Source organism: Melanotaenia boesemani, chromosome 1, assembly GCF_017639745.1.
Source record: "Melanotaenia boesemani isolate fMelBoe1 chromosome 1, fMelBoe1.pri, whole genome shotgun sequence".
Classification (NCBI taxonomy): Eukaryota; Metazoa; Chordata; class Actinopteri; order Atheriniformes; family Melanotaeniidae; genus Melanotaenia; species Melanotaenia boesemani.
This window is the reverse complement of record NC_055682.1, coordinates 35,312,355-35,338,953: the sequence shown is the minus strand read 5'-3', so window position 1 is coordinate 35,338,953 and position 26,599 is coordinate 35,312,355. Positions and strand designations below refer to the sequence as shown.

Below are 26,599 nucleotides of genomic sequence, written 5' to 3'. Positions count from 1 at the left end.
GAGCAGCATCATGAAGACTGAGCAGTATATAGGATATTCAGACCCCGTCCTCATTCGTTATTGGGGTGTTGTAGATCCTTAAGCTTTCCAAAAGTGATGCAACAAACCACAGCAGAGGATGGGGGCAGTACTAAGCAGCCAATAGGAACTTGCAACCGAAGTCTCAGCTGGCCAATGGGGTCTTCCCCCCCTAATCACTGATGTGCAAGGTATCCAGCCCATTTCCTGTTTCTATGTGGCTCAGTAACAGGAGCATCAAACAATGCACAATAGTATAGACACACCCTGTCATTAGCGGCGTCCACAAAGGCTGGCACCATTATGTAGTCTGACACTAATACTGGCACACACACACACACACACACCAAACCAGCCACGAGAGTACAAACACAAAAACACACCAGCACAAAGTGGCACCTGGCCTGACTTGGCAGCCGCTGTAACATTCTGTTGCCAAATATAGCGGAGGTCCATCAGTACACTCTGTAAATGCTAACCTCAGCTTGACACATACTCTCATGCAAATACCCATTCCACTTCCAGCTATCCGTCCAGTTTCCCGTTTCCGGTTCAGACAAGTCTAAACTGGCTGGCTTGCTGACCAGAGACATGCTCGGTATGTTTTTGCCACTAGCCATTTAAATGCAGACTGCTGTACTCCGGCCTCTAATCAGATTAAAAAGTAAGTCTAGCATTTCAGATGGAATTATCAAATGACAATGGCAGCCCTCTGTGAACCATCATAGTATCATAATATCCTCAAGCTATGAGACCAAAGTAACTGGATTTGATTTTATTTCCACCTGCAGTACAGGTGTCTAGTTTATCCACCTGGTAGGATAGTTTTGTCAAGACAGGGATTACTTGAGCTTTTCTTTGATGTTCTGCATGTGTACAGTTAAATAGTTCAAGTTTTATCCCTGATCCAAAGACCAGCTCCTTACATTGGTTAAGAATAGTGCCTGCTCAGATAATTATGTCACTAGGAGTTACTCTGGTTCAGAAAGTCATATGACATGAATGTCTGGAACAGAGTGTGATATTGTGAACCAGGGAATGGCAGTGTTTTTTAAGAAGAGCAAATCCATCAATAACTTCAGACAAAGCCAGCTGAAAACCCAGCCAGCATCACACTCATGTGTGATGTAAAACTGAGCAAAAGCATGTCTTCACTGACCATCCACACCGGACGTACAAGTTTTCATTTCTAAGATGCATCGCATTGCAAATGAATCCAAATCAATACGGTGACAGAGCATAATTGAGTTTGCAGCAAACACTAAATAATGGTACAAGTAGGTTCATTTTTTTCAGCTCAGGCAGGAAAATACAGTTCCAAAGTTTTGTTTAAAAAAAACAAACAAAAAAACAAAACAAAAGAAAAACAACCCCCCCAACCACCCAAAAAAACAAATCCAAAGTAGCCGCCATATTTACCAGCTCTCTTGAACCTAGCGTTGGCGACAAGGAAGAAACAACATATTAAACCTTATTAAAAACAACATAAAACTTTATGTATTTCATGACAATGTGCATCATAAAAAAAATCTTGTGAATAATGGGAATAAAAGCAGCTTTTCCACCATTTAAAAAGTGCACCGTATCTTTAGCGTAAAGCAATACGAGCACTTGTGTGATCTTTTTCCAACGGGATATTTTCTCATCATACGGGATACACTACAAATTATTCTCCAGATGGAGGTTGCCTTTTAGTGGGAGTTTGTGGGCTGCTGCAGCATTTCTCACTGCAGTCAAAGAGCAGCTTCATTCTGCAGTCATTTCTCCTACTCAGCGGCACGTCTGTCAGAGAAAATCTGTTGTTCTGCCAACTGATTTAACATCGTGTCATCACTTGTTCAGAGTCTTGAGTCACAAAATCCAACCAGTTCCTGATAAATAATAACACAAAGTCTTTTTGGGAATCAGCTCCGTCTTACTAGCATCTTGACTGCTTCATCAATCTGTTGCAGCCTTAACTTGCAACTTCAGTCATTGGCCACATTTACATCCATGTTTCTCACGGCTTCATTAACATACACTCTGCAATGACAAAGATAGCCACAGTGCATGTGTGATATTTACCATTTCAGTGAGACTGGGCAGCACATTAAGTGAGCTCCAACAGCCAGAGTGAATGTTTTCTTTTGACATCATGTTATATAACAATTTATTACAAGCATGTCAACTGATATTTGGTTATGTAAAACATATCTGTAGTGGATGGGACAAGCTCAAAATAAGACATGTTGGAGTTTACTGAACCATCAGGATATGCATACTCTGGATTACTAATTATTTTAATTGCACTTGCATGAGAAGTAAAATCCTACATTACGCTATAATAAAGATTTAACATTGTGGCAAAAATCTTCAACAACATGTGTGGAATAAATCAGTCAGTGAACATGGTCCCTGTTGTCAAACATCATCAGCAGGATGGTGTAGTAGCGTTTCTCTGCAACAGCAGATGGGAGATGAGAAAAGAAAGATGCAGAAACATGCAGCAATCCTGAGTGAAACCTGAAGATGTAGCTTAAGACAGATGACCAGCGTGTTGTTTGGAGCAAAGGATGTCCAGAAATTTTACATCTGACCATCAGTATGTTGTTGCTTTACAACAGGAAAAAAAATGACTGTGGAACCCAGCAGAGCATCTTTGGGGAAGCCTGGAAGTGTCTGTCCACCCGTAATCTCCATCCACTCTGGCCAAGCTTGTAGGATTATTTCCAAGAGGACTTGAGGTAACATGTGCTTTAACAAATCGAGGAGCCTTAGCGCTTACAGTGAAAGAAAGGTAACATTTTCCCCTTCTACTGCTGAGACATGTGGAATTGTGGACATTAAATGTCTGACTTTTATTTTTTTAATTAGTCAGTTAATTGGTTCCTCCAAAACATAGACAAAAAATAGATAAACCAAATAAACCAAAAGGGTTGTAGGCAGAAGAAAGCTCTTATTTAACGCCTACCCCATTTAACAACAGAAGAAGATAAACACAAAGGAAAATGTAAATTTGATATAACATTGTGTTAAACATAAAAATGAACTGAATCCATTCTGAGTGAAACATGACGAAATGTTGAAAACTTTAAAACGATCTGAAACTTTCGCTGGCACTGGATGCGTTTTGGACAAACTCAACATGGAATACTGCATAAGGGTTAAACATCGTGCTAAGGTTTGCCATATTTAGTTGTGACTAGAAGAACCACCGTTGAAACATGTGGATCATGTTAGTGGTAGAAATTACGTCAGCTAAACCGAAACAGACTTCACAGCTACTGATAGACAAAGACCAAAACGGACCACATATATGAGCCTACAAATCATGACCTAACTCAATGGAGATCCAAACAACTTTAGACTTGACTCACAGACACAGATCGTGGCGAGAAGTCTGGTGGCAATGAATGGAGGCAGGCAGTTCTGAAAGGCCGGCTGCAAGACGTAATTGGAGAAGGTGAGGGCGATGACAGCCAGTGTAGTTGGATACATGATGAGGACAGCACTCCATAGCAACAGGAAGCTACAGAAAAAAAGACAAGGCGGTTTTGTATGAGAATAATCAAACCATTTCATAACATTCCTAAAATTTAGAAGCATACAAGTCACTGCTCCAAGCCATTTTGTGTGAGCTGTCATTTCAACAAGGAAGGAGGCTTCCACTGTTCTTTTTCTTTTCCACTCTGACTTCTTATGGTACCAAAACTTGTCAGCACAACCACATTTTTGACAGCTACAAGGCAGAAGCTGAAGTTGAATACTTAGTGAAGGACATTCTATCATATAAAAACCAGTGTCCAAACTGCAAGCACAGAAAAAGTTCAACTTTTTCATACTGTCTGAGACAGCACATCCTTTAATGTGCTGTCTCAGAGAAAAGGAAGAGCACACATCATGAAATGATAGTTGTTACAACAATAATTATTCCAGAAAGTATATGTGTTGCATTCAGCTATAATGTTACAGATCAGAAATGCTTCAAAACAAAAATAACAGAGAAATTAATAAAGGTATTCTTGTTAAAATCGAATAAAAATCTCATTTTATGTCCATTAAAAAGAAGAGAGTAAAGCAAACCTCGGAGCATCACCACAGTGCAGCTGTAGTGCTTTAGTTTAGTGTTTACAGTGTAATGTGCTGGTTTTACCACAACCGGTTGAAGCAGACGGCTGCACTTCCTGTACGTGGTTTCCTTCCTTATAAAAGAAATGTTTCCCTCTCCACTGTCCCCCACCTCCCCGTGCAAGCTCAGGATGGGGGGCTGAATCGAAGAGAAGATTTTATGCCATCTGTTGTCTTTACTTGGAAATGAAGTTTTTTTAATTTGTTTATATGAACAGTTACTACAAACTGGGCTAATCTGGATAATAACAGATTTTTTTTATTGGATAATTTATTTAATTGGATTTAAAAAAAAAAGCTGAACTGAACTGAACTGAACTAAAGTAGGGAATTTCAGCAGGGCCTGTTACATTGGTCTTTGGGAAATGTTTAATCATGGTGAATACAGAGACATTCTTGAGGTAATACGGTTTCATTCCTCCAGGGAATTGGCACTAAAACGGGTTTAACTTTCACTAGTATAGTATGCTGCATGAGCAACACCCCAGTGGTTCAAAAGGAAATATTTAAATGTCTTAGAAAGTATATTTGAAGCCTAAACCTCAGTCTGATAGAGAATATGTGGTTAAAATTGCTGAACATTAGTAGATACCATCTAGCTGGAAGGAGCTAAAGCAATTGAAAGATTAGCAAAAATCTCAGTTGGTCAATGTGAAAAATTTACATTGGCTTCACATCAGCTGAGTGGCAAATATGGTGCATGAGCACTGCTAAAATGTTCCATCCTGGCTCTGTGTGTGTATTCACACTGCTGCTCTTTCTATGGAGCTGCTCCTGCAGGGAAGATCCTAAATAAACAATCTTTTTCTGGCCAAAAATGCAGGGTTTTGTTTAATTCTGGGTTGATATGATTCACAAAGTTAAGAGCAAAGATTTATAACTGCCATCATAATCTAATTTTATATTACAGTTTTACCGTATATTACAAGTTTCGGCTTTGTTTAGGCCTCATCGTGCAGCCACAATTTCCCCATTTTATTACAAGCAACTGCCAAAATAAAAGAAAATCATAACATATTATATATTCAATTTCTGAGAGATAATGCAGACACTTTGAAACTATGATGAAAGGTATACTGTTGCTGATATGAAGCCAGTGAAATACAGAGACAAAGCTCTGTCTAGTTACTAAGAACAGCTTCCCTTACGGTACGCACCACCCAGAAACCCTAGACAGCGTGCGGCTGCAGCATGGTTTAAGCTGCAGCTGGGATGCACGTGTCACACAGCTGGTGTACATGCTTTAATCTGCTTACATGGCAGCCAAACTGAATGTACCGATGTTCTGGAAACTGAACACATATTACCGCATTACTGAAGCCAGTTTTGCAAAACTATCAGGAAGATGCTTGATGGAGATGCACTGCAAAATTTTCTCTTTTTTTTGCTTTTGGTTGCTTTTTTTCTCGCTTGTTTCACATTTAGAAATATTTTGTGCTTGGACATGTTGTGCTAACTCAAACAAAAACCTTATTTGGAGGTGGATGAGCACTTTTGCAAAGTACCATAATACAGAATCTTATACTTCCCATGTCTTACCATTGCTTAATTTTACACCTGCACACAAACGAGCCTGATGAAGCCAGTAAAACCAGGTGAAACTTCAAATGGTCACAGAGTACAGGTCTGAAAAGGTCGAACAAGATCTGCAGAGCTGACTGGTTCCAAGAATAAAATTCCACTAAACCAGCCCTGGACTGCTGCTCTATAATGCATACTAACAGCGTACTACTCAAAGCCACAATATGTGGCAAACAGCTGCTGGGGTTGAAGCACAGCAGTTTTAAAAAAAACAAAAGAAAGAAAAGCAAAACAATAACAAAACTAAAGTAGGGCAACTGGAAAATAACAGAACTTACCCCACAAGCCCTCCAAAGATTTCTGTCACATATGAATAATCTCCTCCAGACTTTGGGATTGTGACACCCAGTTCAGCGTAGCACAAGGACCCAAGGGCACAGATCCCCCCTCCACAAAGCCAGACGATAAGAGACAGCCCCACGGAGCCTGCATGCTCCAGGACTCCTTTAGGTGAGATGAAAATCCCTGAGCCAATGATGTTACCTTAGGAAACAAAAAAGAGAAATGGATTAAAATGGTTACACTTGCCTACACACAAAGATTTTTATGTTAAGTTATGTAAATCACTGTGATAACAACAGAGTCAAGTATTGGCTTGAGTTAATGGGAAACATATTATCAAGTTTATATGATACTTTAATTCATTAGCTCCTTTTTCTTTACATTGGCGTGACAGGTTATAGTTTTATAGTTTTCACTTAGCAATGGCTTAAATATGAAGATATTTTTGATAGACTAAAACACAAAGTGTTCATGGTCTTATTTCAGCGTGTTATGGGTACAACCAGCTGTGTTGCACTTTAACTACAGGGATTACCGGTTTCTGTAGTCAGACTATTGCAAGAGTCAACAAGTCAATAATCTTTACTGCTTTGAAACTCCTAAGCAAATTACTACTTGTTCTACGAGCTTTACAACTATTTACAGAAAAAAAACAAAACAAAAAAACTGAGCTTTAGTATAATTTTCATTTGTTCACGTTAAGTCACAATCAAACTTGGTAGGAAATAGATATGGCACCATAAATTTGATAATCTCAAGTCAAATAAATATTGGCATTGAAACAAACACACAACAGCAACTGTTTACATATTTACACTTCTTCTTCTAGACATTTGTTTTGCATTATTTACAGTTATTTATGCCACTATTTACCTACTATCTAACAAAAACAACTCCTACTCAGCCACCTTCCTTTATTTTAGCCGTAGAGGATCATTATTTTGTTCCTTTCATACAGACATAACTTTATTGCCACATGTTGATCTTTGGCTGCTCCTGATTAGACATTACTGTCAATTTAATCAAACTGATGAGGAAGTGGTTTCATCATAATTTCTGTGTCACAATCAATGTCTCTTAGCAACATAGTAGCAATAGATATATTTTTATTTCTTATGAAACTGTGATAATCACATAATGTTATCACTCAGGTGTATTTACAATACAGCTGAATAAATGCTACATTTTGGGGGATGGATCAGAAAAAAAAAAACTCCTGGATGGGATATAAATGCCCTACAAACGTCCGTAGCTCACCTTATGGATAAGCCAATAATCACACTTCACCCCACAGAGTTACACATTTCTATTTCTCAGAAATAGTTGACAATATAAATATTAGCTCTCGGGGGCACAGATGATCTAGCAAAGTTTTAAGGGTTATGGATGTTTCTCCTCTTTCATTTACCTCATATATCAGTGAGCACAGGCTAAAAAACACAAAGGCCTCTCTACAAAGATGCAATTTAGCCCAGTAAACCTGATAAACTGGCATTTGGTAATGAAAACACTGAATGTTTAAAGGTGCAAGCAGAGTACTGATAAAATATTCATACAGCAATAGCATGAAAACACAGCTATTTAAGTCAATGTAAAAGACGCGTTAAAAAAAGCAAAAAAAAAAAAATAATAAAAATAAAAACCTCTTTGGCCCTCCTATGGTACATTTCTAATCATATACATCCATAATCCTACTCAGAGAAACATGTGGGATATGTAATGTAGTGCATTGGGTTGGTGAACACAGGGCTCATTACAGTTCTGGCTCAGCTGACACCCCAAAAGAAAATAAACAGGTTCCTTCATGGCTCATGTCTTCTTCAGTGCACAGTCTCGGAGGCAACCATCATGGAGAAAAGCACATAGGAGGCAAAACAACTGGACGCATTATGTTTCTTTATTGTCGCCATTTTTCACCAAAATACCCTACACCAACCAACCACAATGACTACAGCTGACTGCTTATATAGTAGACGAGCTTAATTGGATCATACAATGTACACGGGTTTCCAAAGATAGATATACAAAGAAATAATGAAAAATATTTACAATAAAAGTTTCCCAAAGACTATACATATATTTACACCAACCCAAACTACTCACAAATCATACTAAACAATCCAACCAATGATTAACCAAAACTATAGAAAATTATTCCCCACAAACTCCCCCTTAACCAATCTTCCACCTTGAGTTCCCACCCCCCCAGAACCAATGAAAGGCACATGAACACCTGGGGACATATTTTGTACACGCACCACTCCTGGTAGACAGAAAACAGCCAGAGGTAAGTAGAAATATTAAATAACTGTCAGTATCTTTACTTAAAACCATCAATGCACTATTTAGTAAATGTTTAGCCAAACCAATTAAATCTATCTTTGCAGGTTAGCATAACATGGAAGATTCCTGGTTTCTGCCATCACACACACACACACACACACAACAATAAACTAATTAACTTAACCTTTGTGCAAACATTCCATGTTTGTCTTAAGAAATTAAAACCTGTTCACCAATCCACCCGTCTTTGCAGTCATCAATAAAAATACTTAATGAGGTAACAATGGTTCATTGTGACAGCTCACTTGTCTACGGCACGTACACTTCTAGTAGGCCACCATGTCACAAGTTCAACTTCAGCTTGGCATTTGTCCTCACCCTTCACAAGAGAGAGAACAAAAAAACCCTAATATGTCTAAAGTAACCAAACAGCAGCTGTCAAAGCAAAAAATATTTTGCACTGTCTTCCAAAGTTTTCTCTTCTTGGAGGGAGTTTAAAGGTGAAAAATTATAAAAAAAAAAAAATTTGACTGTAAAAAAGTCGGTAGCTGTTAAAACCCAGTGAAGCACGGCCTGGCTCTGAATACTCCCCAACGATGGGGGAGCTCCATGCAATGCATTTATTATTGTCTCATTTGATTGTGAAGGCTGTGGTGAGATGTAGAGCCGTTACATAATGCCTTTGTTGCGTTTGTTATGTCATAAAGTTTGGCACTGTGGAAGCATGAATCAGAATCCCATCAACCCTCTCAGTTTACTTGCACGATATCTGAAGTTCTCTCACAATTACAGCTCAGATTAATGACCATCACACAACTCTCCTTCCGGCTGACGGAAAAAAGTAAAAATAACTGTTAAAAATAGACTGTTGTTGTAGGTTGTAGGACTGTTGTTGTCTTTCCTCTCTATGAATCTTAATTAGTTGTAATCTTAAAGTGCATCTGGCTGGGGATGATGATAAACTTGTCCTCAGGTGTTTGCTGAAATGAGGTTGGAGCTGGTAACTTGGGAATGACAGCTGAAAAAATTTATAAGTAAATGTGATTTAATAATATTTTGGAATGTCCTGGGATTTTAAAAACAGGCCTGAATATATTCCCAGGGCTTTTTGGTAGGATATTCTGACATGCAAACATCTTATACAGAGAAAAAAGGCACAGATGCACACACACAGGGTTTAATATGAGAATTTCTTAATTCTAAGATGCAGATCAATGCAGAAGCAGAATATAATCAGGAGATTACAGCCTACAAAAATGATATCCTTAAAGTTGCACTGTCACTTTCTGATCTTAAAATATGAATTTCTGACTCATTTTGATGATACACTGACATCTATGTACATTCCCCCACAGCCTTCTTTGCCCAACAGCATCCGGAGGCTGAAAAACCGTACTTCACAACTTTTACTTTGGGGATGCTGCATCATGTTTCAGCAGAGTTTTGCTTCATGCACCGCGTCACACACCAGCAATTGGATATAAAAACATCGTTTGAAAGCGCACAGTGGCTGATTCTTTAAAGAAACGTAAGAGGATATCAGCGGAAGAGAAGAAGAAAAAGGCACAGAGCAGGAGATGAGACCATTGTTAATGTCAGACTGTTTTTCACTAACTGGAAAGATCTCAGAATACAGGTAGGATGCAAGATGGATGACGTATTAAAAAATCTGTTTAAGTTCAGGTTAATTGGATCATTTCCAGCCTCAGCAGAATAAATTTAAACAGATTGTAACTTTACATCCACCTGCTTAAAATACAGAGAAGAAAAAAGAAAAAGTATTGCATAAAAATGTTACATGTACAATGTTATACTAACATACACACTCTGCACTGCTTGTGAAATTATATCACCTGCATTAATGAAGGCCGTGTTAAATCCGTTTTATATTCTAATTCCGTTTTCTACTGAATCCTGTGTTTTACGTTGTATCCAGTCATCTGTTGGATGGATAAAATTTCAACATTTCAATAGGAAAATAATAATAGGAAAATATCTTTTTCTTAAAGATACTATAATTTTGTAAAACACAGTTGCTAGACAGGAAAGGGGGTCAGAGACAAAAGGGGGTGACATGCAACAAAGGGCTCCCGGACAGGATTCATATTAAGCTACCAGCATCAAGAAGCTGCAGTCTCTGCATATGAACCAGCTGCAGTAACCTTAGCGCCACAAAATTCAATTTTTTCTCCCTTTCTTTATTATTATTATTAGTTTTTAATTGAGAGGCACTCTGCAGCAGAATGGCTTTCATCTTCCCCTCTACAACATACTGGATACAAGTTGCAAGCCCATATATGGGAGCAAGGGTGCAGATGTCACAAGTCAGGGTGCATTCGCACTAGGAGGATCCGAAGAACTCTGATCTGATTGGGTGGGAAATTCTGAAAATACTTTCCTTTGGTTTGGCTTGCTTTCACACTGCACTTTACTCAAACTGACCAAACTGTCTCGACCATATCACATAGTTACAACAGCTGCAGGCTAGGGGGTCACTTACAAGCAGACCTAGACCCCCGGTTTTCAAGTGGACCAGAGTTTACCTCTTTGGTCCACACCAGAGTCGGAATGCATATTCACACAGCTCCATACGGAACAGAATATCCATGAAAGTGGACCAAACCGTGCCAGTGTGAACAGGCCCTGAGTTTATGCACAGACACAGAAACCACGTACCTGTTGTCAAGTAGATTTATACCTTCACTGAAGTACCTGTCTGCCATGTTTTCAGTCTCAAAAGACCTTTTTTTTTTTCCAAGACACAAACAGACCTCCAAAAACCTAACAATGCATAGCATTTGGGACCGATGTCATGCAGTGATGCCGTTAAGTCAGTTGAACACTGAAAGTTAGCTCAAGCTCTAAGGGGCCATAAGGATGATAAAGTGCCACAAAAAGGATAAATAGCAAAGACACAAAGGTGAAAAGCAAATGTTTATCAGTTTCACTCCATCCCAAAGATCTTCACACAGGAGAGCAAAGATAAAGCACAAACAGTTGCTCAGGTAGCTCTACATATTTCTGATACTGCCGGAGTGATAGCAAAATAGTAAAACTGAGGGAGCAGTATGCTGAGGTACGATCAGACTTTTTTGATACTTTGGGTAATGCAAGGAAGGAAGAAAGAGGTCAAGAAGAAAACAAGGATTGTTTGAGAGGACACATCAGAGGTCAGATTTCTTTTTTTTAATTACCGGAAAGTAAGAGACAAAACACATGGTGAATAAACTTTGTCTGACAACAAAAGGAATATTTTGGGGATACAAATAATATGAGGAACAATGTTTATCAATTTTTCCATCCTAACTTAACATCTCCCAAGTGCATACCCTGACTTACCAGCCAAGTCAAATTTCCTCTCCAGCCAAAAGTGAGAAGAGAATCATAAAATCTGTTGAAATGTTCATAGCTATTGATGTAAGGACTAGCTGTAGAAGACAGGGTACTTAATTATGTAAACAGCACATCTCATGCCTATAATGATGTCATATCCAAACACAGCCAGAAGCAGGATTAGACTTTAAACCATTTAAAGCATAACTTCAAAAAAAAAAAAAGGGTTGAGACTATAGATGTTAAGTAAGTGAGTTGCGGCTGCAAGCAGTCTGTGCTGCAGACTAAGAGCAAAGCACTGGATATGTGAAGAGGTTTTATCTGGTGGGCAGTAGCATGACTCAAGTTGCAGATAGATTCAAGACAGTTTCCCTCCATAATGTTTAATGCTGCAAGATGGTGGATCAATCCCAGAGAGCAACTGTAAGACTATAAATAAAACCCACTATATCAGGAAAATCTTAATGAAACATGGAGGTGCAGATCTGGAATACTGTCCTCTTGATGGGCCATAGAACTTTGTGGTTGGATTAGCTCTAAGAAAGCAATTCTGCATTTCCATATTTATTAACTTGTGATAGTTTACTTTTAAGCTCAAATAAATTTAACATAAACCATGACAAAAAGGTTTAAAAGGTGGCCAATAATATTATATTTCATTTGGTTACTTAGACACTTGGACACATAAGACCATATTTAACAACAAAGGCAGCAAACCTCTTCAAGCATGTCCTGGTTTTTCCCCACATATCCCACCATTTTCCAAGATGGTCCCAAGCAAACAGGACAACTCTGAAACCAATACACTCTTTGTAAGCAGACGCAGTAAGTTTGGGCTAACAGTCTTCTTGACAAAGCTCTCAAATACTGGAATAATATTCCCAGTGAATTAAGTGAAAACACCAACTATCTAATTATTAAAACCAAACTTGAGATAGATCAAAAGTAATCCAACATGCACTCATGAATAACAAGCCTGCTATATCTCTTACCAAACCTTATTATCCTGTTTATATACTACAATTGAAATCACATTTATTTTTTCTACAATAACAGTATGTACTGTTTGTTGTTGAGTGGACCTGCTGAGGGACTACAGAAGACAAATAGCTATTTTGATAACTAGCACTTTACATTTTAAATTTAATCTGAAGTGTTGATTAATGTGTTAATTTTCAGTAAACAACTCAAACTCAAAAAAAAAAAAAAAAAAGGATTAACACAAGGATGTGTGAGGTGCAGATAGAGTATTGTGCATTTCACCAACATATTTCTAATAAACCAGGTCATGTTGGTTGTATTTTAATTCAATTTCATCCTTTGCTCTCTCTAGTAAGACATCATATTTTATCTTATACTGTTTAAATAATCTGTTGAGTAAACTCATTTTACAGTCTAAAGAGTAACGTTTAAAAAAGCATTGAAAGCTCAAAGAAAATTAAGAATATTTCAAGGACAGATAATAATGTTTATGACAGCTCACCCTGCCTGCTATAGCAGCATCCTGGTGACCCCCATCTGACCCTACCAGCCTCCAGACATCAAGCGGTGAGATGGGTCATAATACTGTTTAAAGCTTTAACCTGCTAACTTTTACTACTGCATGAGGCCATTTAAGTGACTTAAAACTGTAGCTGCTCTGTAGGCTGTATAATAGAGTACAGGAAACCTTTTTTTTTTTTTTTTTTGTATAGGCAACATCCCCCTGTTGAAAACTCTTCTCATCATTTCCGTGTTCAGTTCATTTGGCGGGTTGTCAAATAATGAGAAATGTATAGCGACGCCACGCTTTACCCACTGCTCGAGTCAGAACAGTTATCCTGAACACCAATGACAGGCTCTCCCACAGAACCACATGGAGGCTGTACTTTGCACGCATTTCAAGCCAAGAATAAGAAGATCCAGCCACGTAAGCGTGTCCATATTCAGATCATCACGACTGATGCAACAGTTTCCACACAAAGCCTAAACTCCTACTCTCTCAACAAGAAGCAGCCTATACAGCCTCTGTGCGTAAAGCCACTTTTTAGTGCGTATTTTGGCGATTCTGTCTACAAATCGCCATATATTAGAGCCAATTCGCATTCCTACCCATACAGTGTCCTTACTGTAAATGAATGAAGACACGAACAGAAACCGCGTCCTTCTGTGTGCGAGGATACTTTTAACTTATAAGGGCAAAGCAAACGCTGAACACCGGCCACGTTAGAGCAGTTGTTCCGCCAACTGCTCAAACACGTTTCCTCGTTAACAACTTTTCCTCGTGGCTGACATCACGCATCAGCCTGCATCATTCAAGACAAAAAGCCGTCATCCACTCACCGATGATAATGGCGCAAGCGCTTAACAGTCCAATTTCTTTTTTCAGAGTGACTTTGTCGCTCTTGCCAAGGTTGTCATCTTTCCTCCTTTTTTCTTTGTCATCCATCTCCTCCGCCTTGAGAATGCGCTTCCTCTTCTCCTCTCGGTCCGGTTCAGATACTGTAGACTGAACCACGCTCCGCTGTTAGGGGTGCCCTTATATTATCCTACTGATGACCGGAGGAGGACATGCGCATGCGTGCGACAATCCCACCTCGGCTCAGGTAGACTGAGAATGAGGTGTGTCAGGAGTCAGGGATCAAACATCCGAACCTAAAACAGAGAGAACATCTACGCTTTATTTCATGCCCTCTTTTCTTAGCATGTTCATGAAAAAATAAATACAAATTCCTTCTAACACGTAAACTAGCCAAGTAGACACCAAGTACAGGTGGCTTAAACTTTAAATTGGGTAGAACTATCAACATGGTTGTGCAGCCATTTTCCATGAGGATTAACTAAATAAAATAAATTTAAAAATTTAAAAAAAGAAAGAAAAACACACTGCTCTAGACCATTGTTTCTCAAATAGGGCTACACGTGGAGACAATTTTCTACATGTTCCTCTGTACATGAGGAAAAAAAACTAGGACCCATGTAAAATTTTAAATAATCGTAAAATTTAATAAAATAAAATGTTTACAAATTAAAATACACATTTAGTATCCAGTTTAATTTACTGTAACAAACCCAGGTCACCTCCATACCAAGATTTTTGACACATTCTGGGACATCCCGAATAGCATCGCTTGTCAATCACTGCAATTTGAACACAGTCATGAGCCAAAGTAGGTGAAAGTGGAGCTGGTGCAATTCTCAGTATTTATGTTTTATTAGGATTTATGTCCATTAATTGTAACGCATCCATTACGTTTCTTATATGGGGTAAAACTAGCAGCATGAAGCCAGAACATTTTCAGCAAACATTTCCCCAAATAGCACGACTGTCATGTTGGTAAACTACCAGATTTTTTTCCCAAAAGGAAATCTGCTGAATTCAGGTCAACATGAGATGCAATGTGAACAGCCTCCACCACATCGCCAACACCCCTGGAGACCTAGTCTCTGGTGTCTTTGTGGATAAAGCCATAAAAACCGTCACCATGGCTGAAGACCTGCTCCCGCCTGCTGCTGTTCTGGCAGACAATGATGGACAAAAACTAAAATCTGTGCCTTGTCAGAGGACAGTTTCCTGCAGGATAGATAAAGTTGGGGGCTGCCATTGTTGACAAGTTGTGGGTAAACTTAGAGAAGTTTGCAATAGTTTGGCAGTAACATTACTGGTGATAACTTACCTTAAAAAGATGGGAAGTCCTTAAAGTTCATTCTAATGACTTATTGTCAACAATGGCAAATGTCACCAACACTATACAAGGAAGAGATAAATCTAGATAAAAATCTAGAGATTGTAAGGAATAATTTTCCGTACTGAAATGGTCAAGTCCACATTCAAACATCTACACAGTGAAGACGGTGACAGCCGTAATGCTGTTGAAAAGTAAAATGTTGTGAGTAAATAAGCATGAATCATAAGTATGTAGATAAGTAAATAAATTAGTACAGCAACATTATATACACCCAGAAAAAACAGACCACCTGACAACCTGAATTTAGAGAATGACCAGGTATTTTCATCAGATTTATTTTTTATATTTTTGCCTCTGATGGCAGTGACTGTGGCAGCTTGACTGAGCCTGTCAAAGTCTAGACCCCATTAAAGATTTCTGGGATGGATGGAAAGACTTTAAGCAGCCATCCGGGTCCACTCATTATTACAAGATCTGGACAAAAAGTGGTACAGATTCAGAATGAAATAAATATTATGGACATTTCATGAGCTTATCAAACGACGCCACGGCTCAAAGCCAAACGTGGTCCGGTCGGTGAAGGTCGCCTCATGAAAACGTTAACAGTATCATTCACATTTTTAACATTTAGGTTTTTAGGTCAGCTATTTGAAGAGAAATAAGTACATCAACCACGATCTGGAGGATGGTACAAGCAAGAAAAGGCTATTATTTTTTACAGCATTATTTTTTGGTGATGACTTCCTGTGTTTCAATTATTTCTTTATTAAATAGCATTTTACAGTAACAAAACTACTACACACAAGCTTTTGAGCCCTTTCTTTTTAAGAACAAAGCTCCTGTCTATATGCGTCGGGAACGTATGGCTCTGACTGATCAATGATTCTCTGATGGCGATAAACCACAGTCCTTCCTTGAATGGAAAGACTGAACCTGATAGATACTACTTTTTTCTCATCAGTTAATCTGCAGGTTGTAAAATCTTTTACAACCTGTGACTTCTTTAAATGTCTTTCTTTCTATGTCTCTTTTTTCTTGTATATTGAAGATTTGTTTACATTTCCTACAGTAAAGTGGATAAGTGAGGAGAGACTAATTTCCTATGTTTTGTGTGAAATACCAGATGAAAATTGTTGGCTCATCCTACCACAAAGGTCTATAAAGGTCTTTTCTGGTTGCCCATGTCATTGTTCATCGCTGATTATCAAAGTGTTTTCCTTTAAAATCTTAACTATGACCATATAAATATAATGATGGAGATGCAAAATCTAGCAGGGCTTCTACATAGCTTTTCTTTTTAGAAGAACATCTGTATTCCTTCATATTAACGGACTATAGCATCACATTTTAGGCACAGAATTTGTCAACTATATTAATTATTTTTTCTTAATAATGGTTTATTTGCCTAGGAACTGTCAGGGCTCAATTAGGTTTGCAGATATGCTGGTACAGAAGTTTGTCTTTATAACGACATTTTAATGAATACAAGCAAAAATAATAAAATGTAAGAAAGATATGCCAGGATAAATATTGTGATAAAAGTGTGACTCCAGAGGTGGCGTTCTCTGTTGAACAGGACAGTGTCTGTAATGACGGCTTGGAAACATTCAGTCCATAGAAAAGAAAGCAGGGGTTGCCCTCTGTCAAGTGACTCACTGCACATGTCCTCTGGGCCACCATATATCATGTTACCACTGCAAACATCTCATATTTCATGTCACTACCTGTTCCTGTCCTGACTAGCTGTTAATTCTTGTTTTCAAGTTGTTTTAGAAACATGACACACAGACCGACAGGGCAATAGAGTTTGTTCTTGTAATAATGCCATTTAACTATAATATGGTTCTTCAAAGCCCTCTGATCTTCCCTCAGATTTCCAAGATCTCTCTTCAGGGCTCCTCCTGTCTTCAGGACTTAAAAGAGGTTCTCAACAAGGCTCATGTAACTTCATCAACCTAACAGCTGCGGCAGCTCCTGATAACCACCTCTTCTCACACTTCTCACTTCCCACTCTTCTCAAACATGTAAGTCTTTTTCCTTAAGCAAGTCACGACTTCAGGATTCTTCCGTGTAACCTGGGAAAATACTAGTTTTTCCACTGAATTTACTTTTTCCATAATATTAAGATAATACATATCCTTGATATATTTTTGCTTAATCACAATTTTTTTTAAGACATGCTGTCTGTCTCTTTCACACACACACACAAACTATTTCATTTACAGTTTAAGGAGTTAAGTTGTTAAGTTGCGGCAGGCAAACGCTAACGAATGCACAATTAACTTGGAGGCCAACCTCCCTCTCCAAAAGGAGGCCCCAACAAAGAGAGGAGATGCTTTGTTGGCAACAGGAAGGCAGGCTGAAACACTGGCTTCAGTGTGATTGCAGGATGGGATGAAGAAGAGGAGGAGATGGAGGGAAAAAAACAAAAAACAGCCAAAGTACTGCGTTGGCATAAGGGGTGGAGTTGTGATGTAAACAAATACGTGCATCACAGCATCCCAGTACATCAGCAGCAGTAGGAGGAGAAAGGTGGTTCCTCTAGGATTAATTAAGTATTTCTGCAATAAAAAAGAGGAAAAGCAGCCTGGATAAACATACAGAAGATGGATAATACGAGAATAGGCAGAAAAAATTATGAACAAGAAAAGGCAAAGGAGGGAATGAGTGAGGACTGATGCTGCCTTGGACAGAAAAATCTGTTTCGAACATCATTTTATGAAAACCCACACAAACTGTGCACAGTTGAGAGGCTTAATTTCTGTGCTAAAGAAATGTGTAAATTCCCCAATAAAGTAATAAACATCCATAAAGAACCAATATGTGTGGAAATACTGAATCATGCATTGGCACAGCAGTTATTTATTTTTTGTTTGTTTTTTTAGATAGAAGTTTTTCACCTATCAGCAAATGAGGGAGGGTCTGCAAGGGTTGGAAATGTTGTGAAAGAATTGGTGAGCAAGAGATTGTGAGATTTTGTATATTTATAGTCTCCAGAGACAAATCCTCCCGACTCTGGTTATTCTGACATTTGCTATAATCCCGCATGCGGTTAAAATTTTATAACTCGTGAATGTGTCAGCTCAAGATATTATTACTAGGAGGTTAACAGAGATGGGATATCTTTCTTGGATCAGAGCAGTCTCCTAGCTTGTCTTTATTTTGACACTTGAAACGGGCGAACCAGACAAGATCGTTTCATCCATCCATTTGCATGTGATTTAACACAACCTACCGGAGGAGGGAATTTACTTAAACTAGCCACAAATATCCAGTTTGATTTGAAGGTACACTGATTACAATGCGGTGGTGAAATGTCATGATCAGAACCATTTTTGACATAATAAAATGCTAATACACTGTGTGTGTGTGTGTATATATATATATATATATATATATATATATATATATATATATATATATATATATATATATATATATATATATATATATACACACACACACACACACACACACACACTAAAGAATTCCTCACCATGACTAAATTTTACAATGATTCTGTATAGATGTAGGATTGTGACTTTAGGAAGGAAACAAAGCCAGGTGAGAGTTGCAGAGAGACGAAATGCTGCAGAAACCAGCAAAGAGAAAGATAAGCAGACAGGAAGCAGTGCTGGAAAAAAAAGAATAAGGAAAACAAGACCTGAAAAGAAAAAAAGGCCACGAACCCAACAACCATTTGCTGCCAGGAACAAACTATCGCTCTGTCTCAATCTCTCGTTCATCCCACCCTTGATCTATTCTTACTGTAGAGTCTCTAGAGTGCCTGCTCAATTGGTGTGCCGTACTGCCTACACCACACATCATTTGTTAACAGGCAACCCAAAGTTCTTGCTGTTTGGGAGCAGAACTGCATAGCAACCCCACAGCACTTCCTGTTGGGTCAGGGTTGAACGTCGGTGGCCGTTGTTCATCGCCGTGCCCCCTCTGCTTTTAGAAAAACAGCCGGGAAGCAGTTCACTTACAATCAGCTTTGTGCTTCGTTGTGAGGAGAAGGGGGATGACTGAAAAGCCAAAGCACCCACAGCTCACTGCACCTCTATATACCATTACCAATAAAGCATTTCTTTAGCTGACAACTTTGAAATGGTGCCAATAGCTGAGTGTTGTTAATTTTGACTGTGTGATAGTTATTTAACAAATCATCAGGAAACCCCCCTTTCATCCCTTCTTCCCCATGGCCAAAACCCTGGAACATTTAAAGCATGTCACTGTTGGTGAGAGGTGCCGACTACAACACTGTACAACAGTCATGAATGGAAATTGTTGCTACACCCTCTCTAAACTACCAACGAGACTTCTGTGATTAAAGCTTTAAAATGCCTTTACAACTACCAGGGCCCTGTAGGTTTAATCCTAAGTTAGCTAATCACAGCAGAAAAACCAATGTATTGTGGCAGGCTAATAGGCTGCATTTCATTTAGGGGATTTCTGCTGCAGAGTACGAGATACACGTTGCATAAATGAGCATCGTGTATTTGTGCATACTGGAGACAGTTCTGACCAAAACAAACATTTACTTCTTCAAGCACTGGTCCACTAAAAGACTCTTTAAATATTTTTAAAATTTTGTTACCTATTAGCTACACTCATTTTTCCTGAGTACACACCCCACTTCTGCCATATAAAAAGGCAAGTTGGTGATCAAAGGAAACAGATTTTTATTCATGACAAACACGTGACTCATCATTCAAATGTGTCATCGCTCTTATCCAAATATAGAGACTGCCTCAGTGTTTACCTGGTTCCTGGTCAATTCTGGCTTAAGGGTACAACTTAATGGAGCTACGTCATGTGTAGCACATTCATAACTCTAGCAATGACCAATTAAAACATCTGTAGTTAAAGAATTACTCATATATAGATTTTTGGTCATACTGATGGTTTAAAGAAATATCCTGACAGAAATATACATAAATATTTAATGAAAAAATGATGAAGACAATAAATTATTTATTTTTCTTATTTAGAAGAGAAAATGATTGTAAAAGCTCTTTGAAGTCATACTTTGAAGAGATCTTAAGCATTTAACTATGAAGAAGTGCAACTAAGATTCAATTTGTGAGGCACTTTTTCAGTATTCCAAAAAAAGAATATTAAATAAACACAATGTAAGCCTTATAGTACAGTAGAATCACTGTAATATAAAAAATCCCACAAAAAAATGTTTGTATAAAGACAAAACGCCACAATGTTGACATATAAACCTCTATCCCCATCTAGTGGTCAAAGGTGTCAACTACAACATTGGACATGGAAATGTTTTATGAATGAATGAATGAATGAATGAATGAATGAATGAATGAATGAATGAATGAATGAAAATAGTCTTGGACAGAAATCTTGGGTCACTGATTTCCCCTCTGTACATTAACAAAACGACAATTTGCACAGGATTTCTAAGCATTACCAATTGTTCAAATAAACAAAACAGTAAAACAAACAACTAAAAATAAAATTCTACATGGCAAACGCCACTTGGAGGGGATTAATACAATCAGACAAAAAATGTAAATATCTTTAAGTGTAAGCAAGTCTGCGATGCACAAGGTTGTGACGTCCATCTAGTGGTCCTGGGGTAAGGTGAGAGATCTAACAGGAGCGAATTGTCAGATACAACCAGAACTTCATCGTCTCATCCCATAATCTCTCTTGTGGAAACATAGGGATACAGATCTTCAGATGTTTCTTGCCCATATCCCATTTCCCCACCTAGTTTTTGAAACTCATGTTTAAAATAATAATGCTGTCAGACAAAAATAAACAGTGATAAACACTCAAAAATAAATAAAAATAGTCAAGTATGAAAATGATGTGAATAAAAGGCTTCATTTTTCATATTTACCCGATTTTAAGCCAACTTGGCATCCATCTCCGCAACTATCATAAAAACATCAATCTCCCCACTTTCATTGGCTTGTTGTAGTCCCATTATGACCAAAAACTGTGGGTTTTTTTTTTTGTTTGTTTGTTTTATGTCACCAACCATCAGTACCTCAGAAATGTTACATGATAAATTCATGTTTCTGTTCCATAAACCTTGGTAATTTCTATGCTGAAATGTTCCAGACAAAGAAAAGCTTGGCCTAGTTTACAGCCAACACAACACGGTAATTTCCTGGCTGCACCTCGGTTTAGTTGTTACAAATAATCCTCCCCTGACATTAATAACGTCCTTCTCCACAAAAAGGAATCCAACAAGCTTTCCAACTGGTAAAGCCAGCCACATAAAGCACATGGCTAGTCTTCTTTCAACAATATAATTAAGAATAAATCCCCTTTAAGGTAACTTTAAACAAGTCACTGACAAAAACTCAAGCAGTCATGGATCAAGATTCCCCCACAGATCATCACACTAACAACTCAAACACAAAAAAAGCCTCATTAGCTCAAATAAATATAGAAACATAGGTGAAAACGTATATGCCATACATCTTTTGAAAAACGTTTTCAAGTTTTTTGTTATATAATAATAATAATAAACATGTATTCAAATAACTTATTTTTTGCAGAGAAAACCACAAGTCAGATTTTCTTTTACTTAACAAGCAAAAACAGCAAAATGGAAATTGGGTGAAATAAATAAATAAGTGTGTGAATACCTTAAATATTTAATTTGTTGCTGCGATATCTAAGACTTACTTAAGTCTGCCAGGTGAAGTACATTCAGTTGATTAAGTTTGCTACCTTCGGCTAGGAGGCTTTATATTTCTCTGTCACCTATTCCAACCATATTTCAGTGACTGGGTTTTCTATCAAATATGGGCTTTTCAGTTACAATAACTCATATTAAGTTAGTAGTTATTGGAAATTAATACAGTTATCGCCTATTTTTGGAAGACAATTCTTCCAAAACAGCATTCATGCTGCTTTTAACACTTGATTAGTACCAACATGCTGTTAGCATAAATGTGAGCTCCTTCATAAAAGCTAACTGGCGCTCGAGCTAACGCAGCAGTTGACGTTGACGTCTTCAAATAAAAACGGTTCTTAGACATTAATGTTCGTGAAACACTGTTTCCCCGTGGTTGTCATAGCTTACCGTTTTAATATAGTGTACATCACCTGTTGGACACAGGTGCTTTCAGGTGACGGTTGTCTTTTCGGTTGTCAACGCCCACTTCACTCCCCTTTTCACATCTTCTTTCAGCCGCTTGGGCGGAGTCTCCGATTTTTGCTGGAAAAGTCGTCAGCTGGGAGGAGTGGAGTCAGAGCAGGCGCCGCATTGTTGGAGAAGAGGATACTCACCTGTTGTACGGCAGCGGTCTTTTCCCAGTTCTTCCTCCTTCCTTCTTTTTATTATTATTATTATTTTTTTTATTATTAATTTGCTTGTTTTCTTCGCTGAGAGAGCTCGGAGTGTTTGCTTTCAGGATGACGGACACTCTTTTACCAAACGGGATTAAAGACAGCAGAGGGGACAGTAGCTATTTCAGAAAGGTGAGTTTTGTATGTCGACACTTGAATCCGTTGTAGCTTGTCTTTGCCAGCGTGTCGTCCTTCTGTCACGTACTTTCCCACACATATTTTATTTAACACATTTAAAATGGTGCAAATCTTAACTTTTTGGTTATGGCTAGAGCTTTTAAGGTGATGTTTTGGGGGAGCAGTCACTACTAATAACGCACACAAGCGACATTTTCTGAGTTTTTATATCGTACTTGTTCGTCCTACCCTCCTACATAAGTTGTAATATTGGAATTTGCTCATTATTTAACTACTAAATACAGCAGTGCAGTAGATTTAATAAGGATGGGATAAAAACAAACGTTTTAAAAGTGAAAAATGTGTTTAAAGAAGTAGTTTAAACCCTTTTCACCTCACACTGTGTCATGAACAGCAGTAGAAACCGCTGTACTGTCAGGTTCAGGTGTTTGGCTGTGTGTTGATCCAATAATAGCTTTATCTGGTGGGATTCAAGAGATAGTGTTTATCAGCTTCCTGTTTGTGGTCAGATGATATGATAGTGACCGATGACTACAAGCTCTGTTTTTTTTTTTTGTTTTTTTTTTTCCCTGGTAAACTGTGGTATGATTTGCTCAGTTAGATAAGTTTATAATTTCTAATGCAAAGGATTGTTTACTTAGCTGTCTTCTTTACTATTTTACTTTGTTTTCAAGGAAATAATAATAGAAATCTATCAACACCCTAACTTTATGCTTTTAAACTAGTGTCAGTATCATTACTCACCTGGGAGGTGCCCGGGATAATGACATCATCAGAGTAATTGAAATGTAAATGTAGGTGGTAGGTTACCTTAATTGATACTCAGATAAGAGACATCCTGGCAACTGCATTTTAAGATTATCCAGTTTCACATAACAGATACCTGCACTGTGCTTGCTTAGCCATTTGTATAAAACAACTATCCCGTGAGAGACTGTTGGCAATGGCAGAGTGATTATCTAATGTGTTTTTACCGAGTTCTCTGTCTGCCTGCCATGCTATGGTTTCATTGCTCCACATATGCGCTGCTATCCTCAGCTGGTGTGTTTGTATGGACAAGCTTATTTAGATGGGCATCTGAGCATAGCTTTTGTGTTTTTCAATCCCTGTGAATCCCCCCCCCCCCCAACCCTGTCTGGATTGAGGCTCTGTGCTGCACTTCCTGTGTCTATAAAAAGGTCAGTGGGAGTCAGAGTCTGGCACAGCCATGGGACATGGTGGAAGATTGTAAAGCCTAATGCCTTAATAACAAAATGTTAGCTCTTAGTCTGACACACTATTCTTTAGGCTTCTCACTGCATTTCTCAGTTTTTAACATAAAATGACTTTTACTTTCTTTGGCTTACTCATTTTGTCATGTTGAAGGTATTTGCAATTGGGAAACTTCGTGGCCACATGGGAGCCGAGATTATCTTTTTTTTGCATGTGATCTCTCTCTCAGTTGAAAATGAGTGTAATGATTTACAAAGCCTCACTGGATCCCACTGTTGCTCCTCCAGGGAGTTGTCATGGTTCAGGGCTTCCTTCCCGGCCATCCACAGTTTCACCTCCAGCTGGCCGAGGTCCGACTGGATGGCTGCAGGGTGGAAAGATGGAAAGATGGCAGCCCAAAAAGCCGAGTCGGCATGTTTCTTTTCCTCACCCCTCCTTGGCCAGCAAATGCATTGACGTAGCATCTGGCCCGAAGCTGTCCTTCAGCCAGACCACAGACACAAATTGACAACATGTGCCCTGGTTTTCAAACCAGACGAGTCTCCCCCACCTCCCTTCCCAACTCGGATACACACTTAAATTGCCCAAGCAGAGTTCAGATTAGAAAAGGGCAAATAAAAGAACCAGCTGTGATCAAATGCTGGCTTTTATATTAGTTAACTGGACATAAATGTTTTTATCTGTGTATCTATTTGTGATTGTGTATGAAAGCTATCCAGATCCTGACTGTAAATGGACTGAATTCAGCTCCTCATTCACATTATCATATTAGCTGCTAGTATAGAGATGTTGAGCACACTTCATTTATGACATAAAGGTGATTTAGACTATTTCAGTCCATGACCAGGTCATGCCTGAAGCCCCCTCTTGGAAAATTGCCAGTCTTAATTACCATTTGTGTAAAACAACTATCCCATGAGCAATTGCTCCTCATGTTCTTTATGAAGCCTCAATTATACAACAGCAAGTTGATTTGCAGTTTGATGGATATGATGTTGGACTGGCTGTCTTTGTGTTTTGCTCTAATGAAATGTTGTCTACAATCACAGAGAAAGGCTGTCCTGTTCAAACGTGCCAGTGAGTTAGAGGCCTTTGATTCCCTGTGCAGCTAAGTGGGTTAGTAAAGACAGAGGGCAGGAATAGAATCAAAGGTTAGCTTTAAATTCTGCACGTCTGTTTCTCAAGGGGACGTCAAATGGTCCGATTAGTAACCACATACCAGTTTGATTACTTCAGCAAGGTTAGTTTCACTAAGATGGAAAAAGATGATCACACAGTTGGTGCTGATTTACACTTTGAAGTATAATCTAAAGCCAGATTTGATGTTGGCGCCTAACTATATTGCAGTACTTTTTGTGTACAGCACATTTAACACTGGAAACGTACTGCTATGGTAACTATAAAAAACACTTGCCACTCCCTCGTTCTTTTAGTCAGACATACACCCTGCTTCAGATGTCATGATCTATTGACACCATGTCACACCCTCTCCAGTCCTGTGCTGATGTCTTCATCCTCATCCCAGTCATTCGCAAAATAGCTCCCAACACTGACAGCCTTCATACATCTAAACAACTATTATTTGAATAAATGGTTAATCATTGCACTCGGGTCACTGAAGTGTTTGCACAGGATCAACCAAGTGCCTTTACTGAGCCGGTGGAAAGGTCTAATGCATTCTTAACTGCAATGTTATGCTGAATGTTGGGAATATTTAAGCTGTAGTGTTGAACACAGTCACCTTTGCTCATCCTGTTCTGGTCACTCATTTTAAGAAAAGACGTAGCATGACTCAACTGTAAGTGGAAAAGGTTTGACAGGTGGGGCAATGGTAAAGCACGCACCCATAACTACATTTAGAATGACTGAATTGAATTCAAATAATTCCATCAGTATGCTTTTCTGGAATATTTTCATAAACAGTGTAAGGTTTAGAAACAGAAAGAAACAAGAGAAATGCCACGTCTTTATGTCAAGTCAGATTTTATGAGAGCGAGGTAGTTGTCTGCATGCTAAAAGCAGTGAAGTGATGTCTATGTCTAGCTACTCCTTCTAGATCCTCAAACAGGGATTTCTGGATTTGACATTCTTTATAATTATTTGTCTTTCTCGTTTGGCTTTTTGTGCTTAGCCTTTGTAGCGTAAAGGGCTGGGGCTGTAAATGATTTCCTTCTCAATGCTATGTTTACATTTCTTTGCATCTGTTTTACTGCCCATTTACATGTAACAGTGATCAGGAGAATCCACTAGAAACAAGGACATTTTAAATCGACACAACATGTTTTAGATTCAGATTATTGTAATTTCACCTGCCGTTTAAAGGGATACATTATCAATACATACAGTGGGAGAAATAAATATTTGATCCTCTGCTGAATTTGGTAGGTTGCTCACTTCGAAAGAAATTAATGGTCTCTAATTTTTATGGTTGTTTATTGATCAGGGTTATAGACAGAATATCAGTCAAAATGCATACAAATCAAATGATATAAAAGTTATGAAATGTGCATTGTGACAAGTAATTGTTGTAAAAGTAAAAGCTGATAATCACTTTTCTTGCGTTTTCGTTGCGTGAAAACTCAAAGCTGCAGCTCCCTTCATAGATTTTCTATTGGGTTGAGGTCAGGAGACTGACTAGGCACTTACTC

The 26,599-nt window shown here is 38.4% G+C and overlaps 2 protein-coding genes across 3 annotated transcripts in view; one reads left to right on the top strand and one right to left on the bottom strand.

Moving 5' to 3' along the window:
• Nucleotides 1-22,417, bottom strand: part of slc7a10a (solute carrier family 7 member 10a) — a 35,727-nt gene extending 13,310 nt beyond the window's left edge. Inside the window, exons 1-4 of the mRNA XM_041980771.1 lie at nucleotides 22,336-22,417; nucleotides 13,927-14,238; nucleotides 5,985-6,189; nucleotides 3,375-3,526 (exon numbers count right to left, since the gene is read on the bottom strand). Of these exons, the coding sequence (XP_041836705.1) occupies nucleotides 3,375-3,526; nucleotides 5,985-6,189; nucleotides 13,927-14,032 (463 nt within the window). The 5' untranslated portion in view covers nucleotides 14,033-14,238; nucleotides 22,336-22,417. The remainder of the gene's footprint in view (nucleotides 1-3,374; nucleotides 3,527-5,984; nucleotides 6,190-13,926; nucleotides 14,239-22,335) is intronic.
• A 103-nt stretch (nucleotides 22,418-22,520) lies between these two features.
• The window catches only part of rhpn2 (rhophilin, Rho GTPase binding protein 2), a 28,334-nt gene continuing 24,255 nt past the window's right edge, over nucleotides 22,521-26,599 (top strand). For both annotated transcript variants that reach the window (XM_041980760.1, XM_041980754.1), the window contains exon 1: nucleotides 22,521-22,733. In XM_041980760.1, coding sequence (XP_041836694.1) covers nucleotides 22,668-22,733 — 66 coding nt within the window. In that variant the 5' untranslated portion in view covers nucleotides 22,521-22,667. The remainder of the gene's footprint in view (nucleotides 22,734-26,599) is intronic.